Source organism: Sceloporus undulatus, chromosome 1 (assembly GCF_019175285.1).
Source record: "Sceloporus undulatus isolate JIND9_A2432 ecotype Alabama chromosome 1, SceUnd_v1.1, whole genome shotgun sequence".
Lineage (NCBI taxonomy): Eukaryota > Metazoa > Chordata > Lepidosauria > Squamata > Phrynosomatidae > Sceloporus > Sceloporus undulatus.
The window spans coordinates 251361267-251375130 of NC_056522.1; the positions used below are offsets into that span (position 1 = coordinate 251361267).

At 42.8% G+C, this 13864-nt stretch overlaps 1 protein-coding gene across 1 annotated transcript in view; it reads left to right on the top strand.

Annotated features, from left to right (window-relative positions):
• Nucleotides 1–10914, top strand: part of SPEG (striated muscle enriched protein kinase) — a 174049-nt gene extending 163135 nt beyond the window's left edge. The window contains 6 exon segments of the mRNA XM_042458763.1: nt 609–1380; nt 2613–2852; nt 4272–4495; nt 5792–5867; nt 6194–6343; nt 7705–10914. Of these exon segments, the coding sequence (XP_042314697.1) occupies nt 609–1380; nt 2613–2852; nt 4272–4495; nt 5792–5867; nt 6194–6343; nt 7705–7909 (1667 nt within the window). The 3' untranslated portion in view covers nt 7910–10914.
• Nucleotides 10915–13864: the final 2950 nt, after the last annotated feature.

The window sequence follows — 13864 nt, forward strand, 5'->3', positions numbered from 1 at the left end:
CGTGAATTGCCTTGGATTCAAAGTGACTCTGCTATGGAAGCACTTCGATTTAGAGTTCTAGTCTGTTACAGACCTTACCACTGAGCAGAGTGAAGCAACCTCCTCAAACAGTAGCTTGTGGTGTGTGTGTGTGTGTGTGTAACAGCAAGCACTTGTCTGTTGCTCCTGGGCTTCATGACCGTTCCACTCTGTTGAAAGATAATGTTATGTGTGCTGAAAGGCCTCATATATCCCATGATTCAAAGCCTGGAACACTGAAGTGTGATGGAGACTGATATTATTCCATAGCTGGTTCTTTGTTCTCAACCTCTGCTCAGTGTAGGACAGCATATGGGCAAGCCTTTTATCTGTAGGAATGTATTTACTGTATAGTCACCTTAGAGTTCCACATGTTGGAACACATGTTCCAAAGTCTGCTATTTGGGGCCAGGGAGCCAACTCATTTCTTCATCTGGCCCTGTCATAATTTGGATTACCAGTGTTACACTTAGAGGATCCTCAGATTGCTTAGGGTTTTAGGTAGTAAAGCAGGCCCATTGGTGCTCCCTGCCCTCCTCGCCCCATTTTTCTCCTTTGTGGATAATTCATACTGTTTTCTTCACATTCAGAACCCAAAGCTGCCCATATGGCTGTCACTGCCAAAAAGAGTATGACTGCCTCAGAGAAAGCCACTTCCACCAAATCTTCACAGACCATTTTGAACCAGTCCTCCCAGCCATGGTTGAAAAGTACCGATCCTCTGACATCCACCTCTCTCAGGAAACAGAAGGGGGCAGTGGTACCAGTGGGAATGCAGGTGCCTGCTGCCCCACCAGTTACTCAGGACAATGAAGAGACTTCTGTGGTTGTAGAGAAAGCAAAGCTCCCAATTGCAGCCCTGCTTCCATCCAACAAAGATACCCTGTCTTCTGAGAGCTCAGCTATTGAACTGTCAGCTTCTCCTGAGCCAACATCAAAGCCTTCCAGGACAGCATCTTCCCTCAGTACCCACAGTGAGACATCCTTCTCCACCACGGTCTCACCTGCTCCAGCATCTTCTGCCAGCTCTTCCAAGTTCTCACCTATCTCTCCTGCATCGCCAACCACAATGGCAGACTCACCAGCAACTGTCTCCCCCAAAGCTGTCCCATATGTGGTCACTTCTTTTGTTTCCATCCCACCAAGAGTGCCCACCACCCCAGATGGTGGACCTAGCCCTTCACTTACCCCAAGGACAGAAGAAGGGCCTTCTCACACACGCTTCCTGAGCCGGAGTACTACCCCTGGCAGGGACACTGGCAGTGGTGCTCAGGGCAGACTCTCTGCAGCTGCAAAGGATGACTCCTCCCTGCACCAAGGTGTTCCTCAAAAACCTTACACATTCTTGGATGAGAGAGCAAGGTAAGGCTTCTGTCCTTTGAACATAGGAAGTTACCTTATCCTGAGTCATGCTCATTGAACAATCCAGCCCAGTATAATCTGTTCCAGGGAGCAGTAATTCAGGATGAGGTATTTCCCAGCCCTGGTGATGGACAGCTTTTTGGCTGCAGATGCCAAGGGTAGAAGAGCATGTCAACCACCATTAGAGCCTTATCATACTAGAAGAATCACGCTCATACTAGCCTTATCATGAGAGACAAATCTGAGCAGCATTTAAAAGTAGAAAAAACCTGAAAATGCGGGAGGTTTTTCAGGTGCATTTGACCCAAACAGCAATAATGCAAAAATAAAGCAAAAGGAAAGTGGTTGCTTTTTTTTTGTTTTGTTTTGTTTTGTTTTGCATTATTGCTATTTGGAAGAAATGTTGTCTGAAAAACCTCCTGCATTTGCGGGGTTTTTAAACTTTTAAATCCCATTTCTGAGCGGGATACATCTAGCGTGATAAGGTCACCATGGAGTAGTGGATGCTCTGGTCAGGATTAGGTACTGTTGGACAGAACAGGCCCTTCATGGATCCTGGGTGTAATAAAGGTCTGTGTATTGTGGCCACAGCAATCCCAGCCTACTCCATTCACACAATCATGTTTATTGCATGACACGTGTAAGTATTGTGTGACATCCATTGCCTCCAGTGAAGCTGCAGGAGGTTAAATTTTGCGTAACATCAGGGATGGATAGAGCACAGCTTTGGGGACAGGGAGTGGGGACACATGTAGTACTGTGGGGTGTTTCACTACTTCAGGTTCCATACCTAGAATCTTTCAAGCTATCAGCTGGTCAAGATCTCAGAACTGAAAAACAGTTTTGGATGTCATGGCTTGTGACAGGAAATGCAAATGATCCAGGAAGTGCAACTTTGAAATGTCCTAAGCCCAAACAGTGTCTCACCTCCTTCTGAACTGTGGTACATGAGTTGTTTCTAAATGTGTTACACATTTCCAGCAGTAAAATAGGATGTCACAAAGGAGTGTCTTGTCCCCCTTTCCAGTCATAATATCTGAAGCTGATACGTGCCCAGACAATGATAAGGCAAGCTTCATGGACATCCTGGAACTACTGTAGAATTGTTGGTGACTCTACCTGTTGCATTTTTTTATTATTATTTTGGTGGAGCCTGATGCCTTAGAATTTGTTGGACAGGCCTTGGAATTATCTAAACATGTACTGAACATGTGCCATGTGTGTGTTTGCAGGGGCCGATTTGGAGTGGTCCGAGAATGTAAGGAAAATGCCACAGGCAAACGTTTTATAGCCAAGATTGTGCCATATGAGGCAGAAGGCAAGCAGAGTGTCTTGCAGGAATATGAGATCCTGAAGAGCCTGCACCATGAGCACCTTATGGCACTGCATGAGGCCTACATTACGCCTCGGTATCTGGTGCTCATAGCTGAAAACTGCACTGGGAAGGAGATTCTCTACCACTTGGTTGACAGGTTTGTTGGGGGGAAAGGGAAGGGAATGGGTGAAACCAAGATGCATTGGGCTTCTGTGTCTGGTGAGGCAATGGCACTATGGTAAATAAAAGACTGAGCCAAGAAAAGGAAGGAAAGTGCGCTAGTATTACTTTGGCCTAGAGGTTAGAAAAGATACCCAAAAACTTGGCACATGGTTGGTATTACAGTCTGTCCCCACTCCACTAACAAAAAACTTTCCAAAGTTATGACAATTGTTTGTAGGCCTGAACTAGCTTTAGATCACTTAGAAATCTGTGATGGAATTGATAACTAGTGTTAATCAGTTTAGATTAATTTAAGTCCTAAATGTTAAGACTTTCTCTGATTGAAAGCATTTTAAACGTTACAACTGAGTGACAGAACTACACAGTGGAGGAAAAGTAATCAGTTGCATCACCTCCACTTTTGGTCCTGTGACCCTCATTTGAACGAAGTATTGTGCTTCCAAAAGGAAGAGAAGCAGCATTGCTCCAAAAGGAACCACAGCAAATTATAATTTGCTTCTTCTTGGAAATTTAATTTTTAATATATTCAAGAGCAGGCCTTTGACCCTTGCTGTGAATTTTGTCCCCCACTATTGCCTGTACATGAATAATTACAACTCTTTACATCTCTTTATAGAAACTTAAATTGGTGCATCTGCCATGATTGGAATGGGAATGACACAATAAAGAGGAAAGACAAAATTCAGGAAAGCATTAGCTTATTAGACCAAACTCTATTGGTGTAAGACTATAAATGCTGCAATTTATACTAGTACAGTACTCAAAAATATTATTTTGCGGCTACAGTTCTGTGAATTATCAATGGTAATACTGGTTGGGGTATTCTGGGGAGTATGGTACAATAAAGGAACTTTTACAAGGTCAGAATTTACTGGGTTTCTGGGGCCTTGAATTCCTAGAATATAAGACGGCTCTGGATAGGTTGGCTGTTTAGATTCCAACTTTTTTTTTAAACAGTCCTTGTGGATGTTAGCTGAGGGTAATGTTCCTGAAGCTGGAGCATTTCTGTGAAGCTTGTTAATAATATATACTGTTTCAGGTTTAAAAGTTTCCTTTTCCTCCTGAATTCTTCAACCTGTGCCACACATTAGGTACCTTATTTAGGCATTCTTCAAATGCTAGAAATGGAGCATAGCTAAAGCTAATGCACGGAGCAGAGCACAGAACACCCTTAGGAAAAGACCCATTCAGCAGATATACATAGAAAAGAAACAATATGAAGTTTTTAATAACAACTATATTGCTTCATTGTGTGCCCAAATAAGGTCTCCAAGGTGCTTCTCTAGAGCTGGTGATACTTCTTTACAGGTTTAGGTGTACAGTATCCGACCAGGCTCAAGGAGGATTTCTTAGGGTCCTCTCCATCTTCTTAACTGCATATCTGTGCCTACAGGTTCCGATACTCAGAGGATGATGTGGTGGGATATGTAATACAGATCTTACAGGGTCTGGAGTATTTACATGGACGGCGCATTATCCACCTTGACTTGAAGCCTGATAACATCATTGTCTCCTCCACAAATTCCATAAAAATAATTGACTTTGGCAGTGCCCAGACTTATAATCCATTGGTGTTGCGTCAGCTAGGGTGCCGTGTTGGTACGCTGGAATACATGGGTGAGTATGTGTATGGAGCTGACAAGGCAGAGGATTGGATAGGGATAGAGTGGAGGTACTGTGTGCCAGACAAATGTGAAGTAGCTATGACATAAAATGAACCAACTTACATAGGGCTGCTCCATGTATGCAACAAATGGGTTTGAGCTGCATACTAGTCTGCAAACAGACTAAGCAGGAAAGACGTGGAGAAGGTCTCTCATCATAACTCCCACTCATGGTCCAAGTCAAGTACATCACTTCTTTATTACTTTATTTCAATATTTATATCCTGCCCTGTATCTGAAGCTCTCAGGGCAATGTGATATGAAATCAATTTAGGATAATAAATAACAGTAACAATAATTTTTAAAGACTAAATAAATATATGTATTAAACCATTTATCACTTAAAACTTGAAAATTTGAAAACAATTAGAGCACTTTAAAATAATGGCAACCATAGCTGGTATGTAAATTGGATAAAATCAACTAGGCCCTAAAAGCTTTAATAAAAGCCAGATTTTGACTTGGCAATGGAATGACACCAGCATTGGCACTCATCCAGCCTCTGAAGGGAGAGCATTCCATAACTGGGGTACCACAGAAAAGACGTTAGACCCCTTCTGCCAAACACCTGAAGGCTCCTCCCCCTCCCCCTTTCAATTTCACTATTATGCTATAGTTCACAAGGCTTGGAAAGGCTCACCATCCCTTCTGATCATGATCCATGGGGTATCATTCCTTTGAAAGAGTTAGTGGGTACACAGGCAGATGAACAACCTAGTTCATTTACAAGGGTTTGTACCAGGGATTAGAAAAGTTATTTTTAAAATTTCAGAATTGCAGTACAAAATATATTTTTTCCAGGCTCTGGTTCATAATACTCATTCCACTTTTTCTTAGGATCTTTGGGGTTATGGTGCCTGTTCCTGTCTTTCTGTTTCTGATGTTCCCAGTCAAGAATCACTGCCTTGATTGAGCTCTCCACATCATACAGCCTAAGCCCTTCCCAATCTCCTCCCCATGGCCTTAGGCCCTTCTTATTGCATTAAGGCAGTAGGTAGGATCATAGTTCTTTGTCTGCCTGCCTGTATTTACAGCTTGAAACATAGAAATGCATCCTTCTTGTTTACCTCCCAAATTCACCCCCCTAAAGATTAGATAGCATCTTCATTATAGAGCTGGTGAGACCTGGCCAAATGAAATTGCTGGGCTTTTCCAGCATAAAAATAAAAACCCTTTTGGGCCCATGATGGGCCTTGATAGTGCCTGCCAATTCTTCAGAGAAAGAGATGGCTCCCTCTTTCCTTTGCAGCTCCTGAAATGGTGAAGGGGGATCCCATTGGCTCAGCAGCTGACATCTGGGGCATGGGAGTGCTTACATACATCATGTAAGTATGGTTGGAGTCGGAGGATGCTGGAAATGGGCAAGCAGAGGAACACAGGGCAGAGATGGAATTAGATGGGCACAATCAGATATTTTCCTGACTCATCTGACCATGTCCACTGAGAGGACAAGAGTGGGCAGATGTCTGCTTCCAGGATCATAACTCCCTGGTGCTCTCTTGACTTTTATATACTGTCTTTATAGCCTCTGCCAAGGCCTAGTGGTTCTCACAGAGTAGCTCTATGATACTTCACAGAACTGCATTGATAGACAAATGGTATTTCCTTCATGTCTGTAATCTTCTCATCCCTCACTCATTTTGCCTACCAGGCTCAGCGGTCGCTCACCTTTTCTTGAAGCGGATCCCTTAGAGGCTGAGAGCCGAATTCTGGCAGCCCGTTATGATGCCTTCAAGCTGTACCCCAATGTCTCCCAGAGTGCTGCACTCTTCATCCGCAAAGTCCTTTGTGCTCATCCATGGTGAGTGAATGGCAGAGAGAGAAGGGTGGTGCATCTTGGGAATTGCATAGCTGGATATGTTCCAGGCTGTCACTTGCAAAGAGCTGTTAACCAGCAGAATCTGTGGGTGCTTCATGGCAAATCTCCAATTAAGAAGGTTGAATTGTGTTCATTGTCTAACGTAGAGTGAATTCTGAATTTTATTGGCAGTCCCAACCATTGAAATCAATGGGATTTACTCTTGATTCACCTTTCAATAACTGAATCAATAGGTCTGCTCTAGTTGGGACTACCAGTAGGATTCAGGCTTGGCAGTGTAGCCCTATGCATAGTAAGTACAGTGAATTCAGTAGAGCTTACTTACAGGTAAGAGGATGCAAGATTCCAACCTCAGAGCAGAGCTCTTGGTGAGTGAAGATAGGATTGTTCGAGGAGACAAGATCCATGGGTGTCAGGGGTCTATCTTACCTCATTTCTTCTCTGAAGTCTGAATGTGACTACATCTGGGCAAGGGAAATACACATGACTCCATGGTGGGGTTCATGCCTTGCATGCAAAAGGTCTCAGATCCAATCCATGTCATCTCCAGGTGTGGCTGGAAAAACTCCTGCAAGAAACTTCAGAGAGCTGTAGTACTGCAGTAGACCAGTGGTTCCCAGTATTCCCAATCACTATGTATGGATGTGATAGCTGGACCATGAAAAAAGTGGATTAAAAAAAATCACCTCATTTGAGATGTGGTGCTGGAGAAGAGTGCTGAGGATACCATTGAGAGAAAAAATGACAAACAAATGGGTCCTTGAAAAGATCAAGCTTGAAATACCCCTAAGTGTCCAAGATGATTAAATTGAGGCTGTTATAGTTTTGGTCACATGAGAAGGCATGACTCATTAGAAAAGACAATAATGCTAGGGAAGGTGGAAGGCAGCAGAAAGAGAGGAAGACTTCACACCAGATGGCTAGACTCAATTGGGGAGAACATGGGTATGAGCCTGCTGGACGTGAGCAAAGCAGTGGAGGATATGGAGTCCTGGAGATATCTCACCCACAGGGTTGCCATGAATCATGATCAACTTGAGGGCAGTTAACAACAATGGTTCCCAAACTTTGGTCCTCAAGATGTTTAGGACTTCAGCTCCAGCATTCCTTTTGACTAAGCTGGTTGGAGCTTCTGGAAGTGGAAGTCCAAAACCCCTGAAGGACCAATATGTGAGAATCACTGATGTATAAATACTGCACTAACTGATGAGCTAGACAGTATAAGGCAGCTTCCTATATGTTCTCTGTTGCTCTGGTAGCACTCTGTTACCCTCCTTGCTCTTTAAAGTAAGGTGGGGGCTATGGAAAGATCAACCTCTTCCTAATGTCTCTTGGCCTTACAGGAGCCGCCCCACTCTCAAGGACTGCTTTGCCAACCCTTGGCTCCAGGATGCCTATCTGATGAAGCTGCGGCGCCAGACCCTCACTTTCACCACCAGTCGCCTGAAAGAGTTTTTGGTGGAGCACCAGCGTCGGCGCAGCGAGGTGGCCACCAAGCATAAGGTCTTACTGCGCTCCTACCATGGCGTCAGCAGCCACATGCCCTAGCCGCCTGCCCTGCCGGAGGAGCCACAGAACATTCCAGCAGGGGGCGTGATGGGCCAATCACCCGTCCACCCAGCCAGGGTGAGACTGGTCGATATACCTCATGGAGCAGGGAAAGTCGTCAGCACTGGCCGCTGTTCTTCACTTTGCCCAGCCAGCTCCTGGCTTAGAGGGGAGTGAAACAGTGTCTGATGACAGAAAAGGGCAGATGAGATTTACTAACTGGGGGGTGGGTGGGTTCAGCAAAGGGTGACTTGCTCTGGGAAATACAAGAGGCCTTGAAGCAGTGCCAGGGTGGAGGCCAATGCCTTGGTGTTTCCTCCTCAAAATAACTCCTCCCTCAGGGCTTCCACAGGCCCCCTCTGTATTGTGCCTAAAATTGCTGCCACTCTACTCTGTGTAGGTCTGGTGCAACCAATCATTTTTTTTTTAAACTAAGAGCAGATCCTAAACTTGGGGCCTGCAGCCAGGTGTGGGGCATGAGACATCTTTCCCTTTTTTAAACCCATCAACCTGAGCTGGGACAAGAAAAAGAGGGATCAACCTTGGAACCTTGCAGAGTGGAGGCCTAGCAGCAACTGATAGTCCACCACTGGGATGGGATGGTTCTTCACTGCAATGGGTGTTTCTGTTCCTCAAGGCAGAGCCTGAGGGTAGGGTGGGGGTATTCATTAAGGACAGAATAAGCTCACACCTAGGAAAGCAGGCAAGAACAAGGAATGGCAAGGTTAGGGAGAAGTAAAGGAGTGCTAGCCATGTTCCTGGGTTTCCTGCACATTTGTTACTACTATTTATAAGTCAAGAAGAAGTCAACAGTGTAAGACCAGCAATCCCTTCCTGTTTGCATGGCCATTGTCCCAGCATGCCTAGCACTTTCCTGCTGACTTCCCTGCATTTTTTCACATGCTTTCCTAACACAGATGCACATACTAGGGCCTGTTTTGTGCAGAAGACACACACCTTTTCCTCCCATCACACCTTCCTGAATTGTGTATGTACTTCAAACACACCCTCCCCAGCCTCATAATATTTACATAGAGGAACCTTCCCAATTCCATCCTGGAACCTGCACACCATTCAAAATGAATCCCATACAAAGAGGTTCAGAGCCTCTAGAGATATGCATCTTCTCCTTCTGCAGTTAGGCACCAGAGTTTGGAAATATGACTTTTCTGACTACTACTCCCAGAATCCTTTCCAGTCTGACCAATGGCCATGTGGCTTGAGAAGAATTCTGGTATTTGTGGTTCAAAATGTAGCCTTTTTCCTGACCTGTTAAGCATGCACTTGACCTTCTTAGCACATATATTATGCCTCTGGTGGTGGGTCAGTTTTATATATATATAGAAAAACTGAGCGAGTCCTGTATCTATCTTACCTCTTCCACCACTTATCCTTGGGCTGCCTATGGGAGTTAGTTGTACCTATGCTTTGGCAGAAGTGCGCTAAGGAAACCACTTCAAAAGCCATGGGAATTAGGACCCAGGCTGAAGACTTTCTGTTTTGTTACCCAACCTGGTCTTGAGTAGTATCCATCCATGATGAGAATTAGTCTATATATTCTTACAGCTTCAGACACTCCGGAGCATGTGGGGCACCTAGGAAATAGAAACTTGGATTGGTAAGGCAGAGGAATGGTAGAGACTTCTATCGGTTGAGCAGAGAGACCCAAGGGTACAGCCAGGACCCAAGACCTACAGCATGAATACAATTAATCTGCCCTATCTTGGTTGTGGGAATTAATGACTGTAGTTCCCCATCTCTATCCCTTGTTTCTCCTTCACCCCAACCCCCTTTGTCCAATATTTTTGGATTATGGGGATGCTAGTTTCCCTCTGGCAAGAACAAGCAAAGCAACTGGGGCTGCTTTCAGATAGGCCTTTTCTCTAATAAATTATTGCTGTTCTACAGTGAGATGCAAGTTGAACTGTAGTTGACTTGCCACACTATGAAGGTTGTTGCACATTTTCTATATAACGTGCTACATTCTTTCCAAACCAATGGGTGTGACTTAGCTGTGTGGTGAAATAAAAGGTTCAGTTTACCTAAACAGCCACTTGGGTATGAACAACGAAATCCACTTCCTGGAATTCTTAACTAAAATAGAAATCAATTATTTATTTAGTGCTAAGCACTTATTAATGTAGACATATGATTAGTATCCCTGAAATATCAACAAACCTAAATTGTTTAGCTTTTTTTTTTTTTTGACTGGAAGTAAACATTGGAACTGTTTCATTATGGAGGAAAGGTACACATTGGTAAAATGAAATTGATTGAAAATGGTTTTCTCATTTAATTTCAAATTTAGTATTGTAGCACTATAGCATTCTTTCTTTTTAAGTAAACAGTATGTGGCTAATATTTTGTGAGGAAACGTGACTCAGAAGCATAGACTGGAAGTCTTAAATTAACCAAAAAAAAAATAGGTTGCGGCCAGAAAGGGTTTTACCACTAGAGTACTTTCTTTTGGACAGTATTATGTTAAAATTTTAAATATATACAAAGAGAAAAACATTTTGAGCTCTACGCAAGAGACTGATTTTTTAAAAAAATATTTTAATGGGGTTATAAAATGGTGCACACCACTAAGGACATAATGAATATGTGCTGAACTGTGACCGTTTCATTTTCCTTATAGGCAAAGTTTTGGAAAATTACATGTTTGGACTATAGCTTTCAGTCAGGGGACATATTGGCTCGGGATTCTGGGAGTTGGAGTCCATAAACCTAACTTTTCTAAGCTCAGCTGTTGTATCACTGCCCATATGAGACCTCTGCCTTGTATAACTGATGAGGGTCATCTACATTCTTTTCGTTTCAACATTCTTTAAGAAAAAAAAGTTGGTTTTTTAAAAGCTGGCGGCAGCACTGGGAAGACATTGGGAAATGGATGATGGCATCATGTAATCCTCTCCCCTCTCTACCACTGTGAATGAGAATGGAAATTCCACACCAAACCCCTTGTGTGGAAGCAGCCCGAGTCAAAATAAATGCAGTGGATAATCCCAGTGGCTCTGTGTGGTCCCTAAGAAAGCTGGGAGGTGACAGAAGAGAAGTCCATACAGTTTAAAAAGGTGGTTACTCATTCCCAATGCCACACTGGTTGTAAACATGCATATCACCAGCTGGCTAGTCTCTGGATGTATTTAAATGTGTCTAATTGTAACAGTGGTAATGCACTGTAACACATTTTGAAATTGCTTGTACTGCCATAGCCAGAAAAAATTAAATGCACAAATATAGTATGAGGGGCACCTGTCTTGACAACAATACAGGTGAAAAGGATTATGGAATTTTAGCAGACCATAAGCTAAACATGAATCAATAGTGTGATGCAACAATCCAAAAAGCCATTATAATTCTAGGCTGCATCAACACGAGTATAGTGTCCAGATCAAGGAAAGCAATTATTCCATTCCTTTCTGCTTTGGTCAGAACACATCTAGAACACTCTATCCAGTTACCACAGTTCAAGGATATGTGTGTGTGTGTATAATAGCTGTAATATGGCCAAAGAAGGAAAGTCAAGATGACAGAAGATCTGAAAACTAGTCCTTATTAGAAACAGCATAGGGAGCTTGATATGTCTAGATTGAAGAAGAGGGAGGTCATGTAACAGCCATCTTAAAACACCTGAAAGGAAGTCATGCAGAAGATGGAGCAAGCTTGTTTTCTGCTGCTCCAAAGGCACAAACCAATGGATTCAAATTGTAAGAAAAAATATACCACCTAAACATTAGGAAGAACTTTCTGACAGTAAGTTTTTTTGACCTTGGAATTGATATTGGTAGATAGAAGCAAAAATCAGCTTTCACTGTAAACTCAAATACTGTATATCCCTGCAGTATAAAAGCAGAGGGAAACTGGTGGCACTACAAAGACGAAATGTTAAAAATCCAAGCACCAGCTCCTGTATTTTAGATGGAATCTGTACACATTGTCTTTTTTGTTTGAACTGAAGTCTGGGAGATTTTTAGAGACTCGAGGGGTGTTTGTTTTTTTTTTCAAAGAGAGAGGAGGGTGGAGATGTTTTTCATTAGAGTTTATTTATTAAAAATATTTTTAACCTGCCCTTTATCTTAGAGTATCAAGGAAACAGTGTAAACAACATAAGTCTTATTATAGTAACATAGTCCAGAGCAAACAAAACAGATGCATAAAAGCAATATACAGTGGACCCTTGTTATACGCTGGGGTTTGGTTCCAAGATCACCCATGTATAACAAAATCCGTGTATGCTCAAGTCCCATTAAATATAATGAGATAGCAAAATGGTGTCCCTTATAAAAAATGAAAAATCAAGGTTTGATATTTGAAATGTATACTTTTTTGGAACATTTTCAAACCGTGTATGATTGAATCCATGTATAAAAAATCCGTGTATAAGAAGGGCCGACTGTATAAGCTAAACAAACCAGCAAAATTATTTTAAATGTGTTAAAGGATTTTCAATCTGGTACTGGGGTCATTGGATTTCCTAGCATTCCAGAGATAGAGTATCACCAGAGAGAGGTTTTTCCTGGTAAAAGAAGAAGATTCTCTGAATATATGAGCCAGGAAGATGAGCCCTGGTGGCGCAGTGGGTAAATGCCTGTACTGCAGCCATTCACTCAAAACCACAAGGTTGGGAGTTCAAGACCAGCAAAAGGGCCCAAGCTCGACTCAGGCTTGCATCCTTCCGAGGTCGCTAAAATGAGTACCCAGACTGTTGGGGGCAAATTAGTTTACTTGCTAATTAGCTTACTTGCTGTTCACCACTTTGATCTTTGGAATAGCGGTATATAAATAAAACAAATTATTATTATTATTATTATTATTATTATTATTATTATTATTATTATTATAGAATCATAGAGTTGGAAGAGACCACAAGGGCCATCCAGTCCAACACCCTGCCATGCAGGAAATCACAATCAAAGCATCCCCGACAGATGGCCATCTAGCCTCTGCTTGAAGACCTCCAAGGAAGGAGACTCCACTCCACTCCGAGGGAGTTTCTTCCACTGTCAAACAGCCCTTACTGTCAGGAAGTTCCTCCTAATGTTGAGGTGGAATCTCTTTTCCTGCAGTTTGCATCCATTGCTTCGGGTCCTAGTCTCTGGAGCAGCAGAAAACAAGCTTGCTCCCTCCTCAATATGACATCGCTTCAAATATTTGAACAGGGCTATCATATCACCTCTTAACCTTCTTTTCTCCAGGCTAAACATACCCAGCTCCCTAAGGCGTTATTGTGACATAGGAAATGATGTCTTCCTAGTTTGTCAGGTATTTGGGTAATACCTGTTTTTGGACTAGGCTTGGAAGTGAATAAGTAGCACATATAACTCTATAAGAAGTAGTGTAATGCCATCCTCAGCTGGCTACATTGGTTGAAATCCTGACACCTGTGTTCCACACTATTTGAAGCTTCTGAATAGTCTACAAAGGATGTCTCATCTACAACACATCACAGTAATCCAGGTGAGGGGATTACCACAGCATGGATCACCATACAGCAGCGCAGAAACAGTTGCAGTATGCCATTAGGACCACTACATTTGCAACATAGAGAATTCCTGTCCAGCATTTCAGCCAGCCAACTGTGCTCTTCCTCAAAATTCTCTGTTCCATTACCCCTCTCACTGACCATTCCCATCACCACCAGCTTGGAGGGATACTCAATATTCTAGGACCAGTAAAGATGCCCAGTGGGCTATTTTTGTTTCTCCTCCATACAAACATATGGAATTTTACCCCTTTAAGTTCTGGGAAGATACCTCTGCAAACCTTGACATTCTTTTCGGTGTGTGGCTGGTGCTACTCTCCTTCCATAAAGACTGACATTCAGAATGAGTTTGCTCTATCGTTCTAATGAATTCTGCACACCATTATTCTGCATTCTGAATTATGGAACAAACTCCTCATTTCCCCCAATTCCAGGCACACGCATATACTTACATTCTGCAAGCCTGTCTA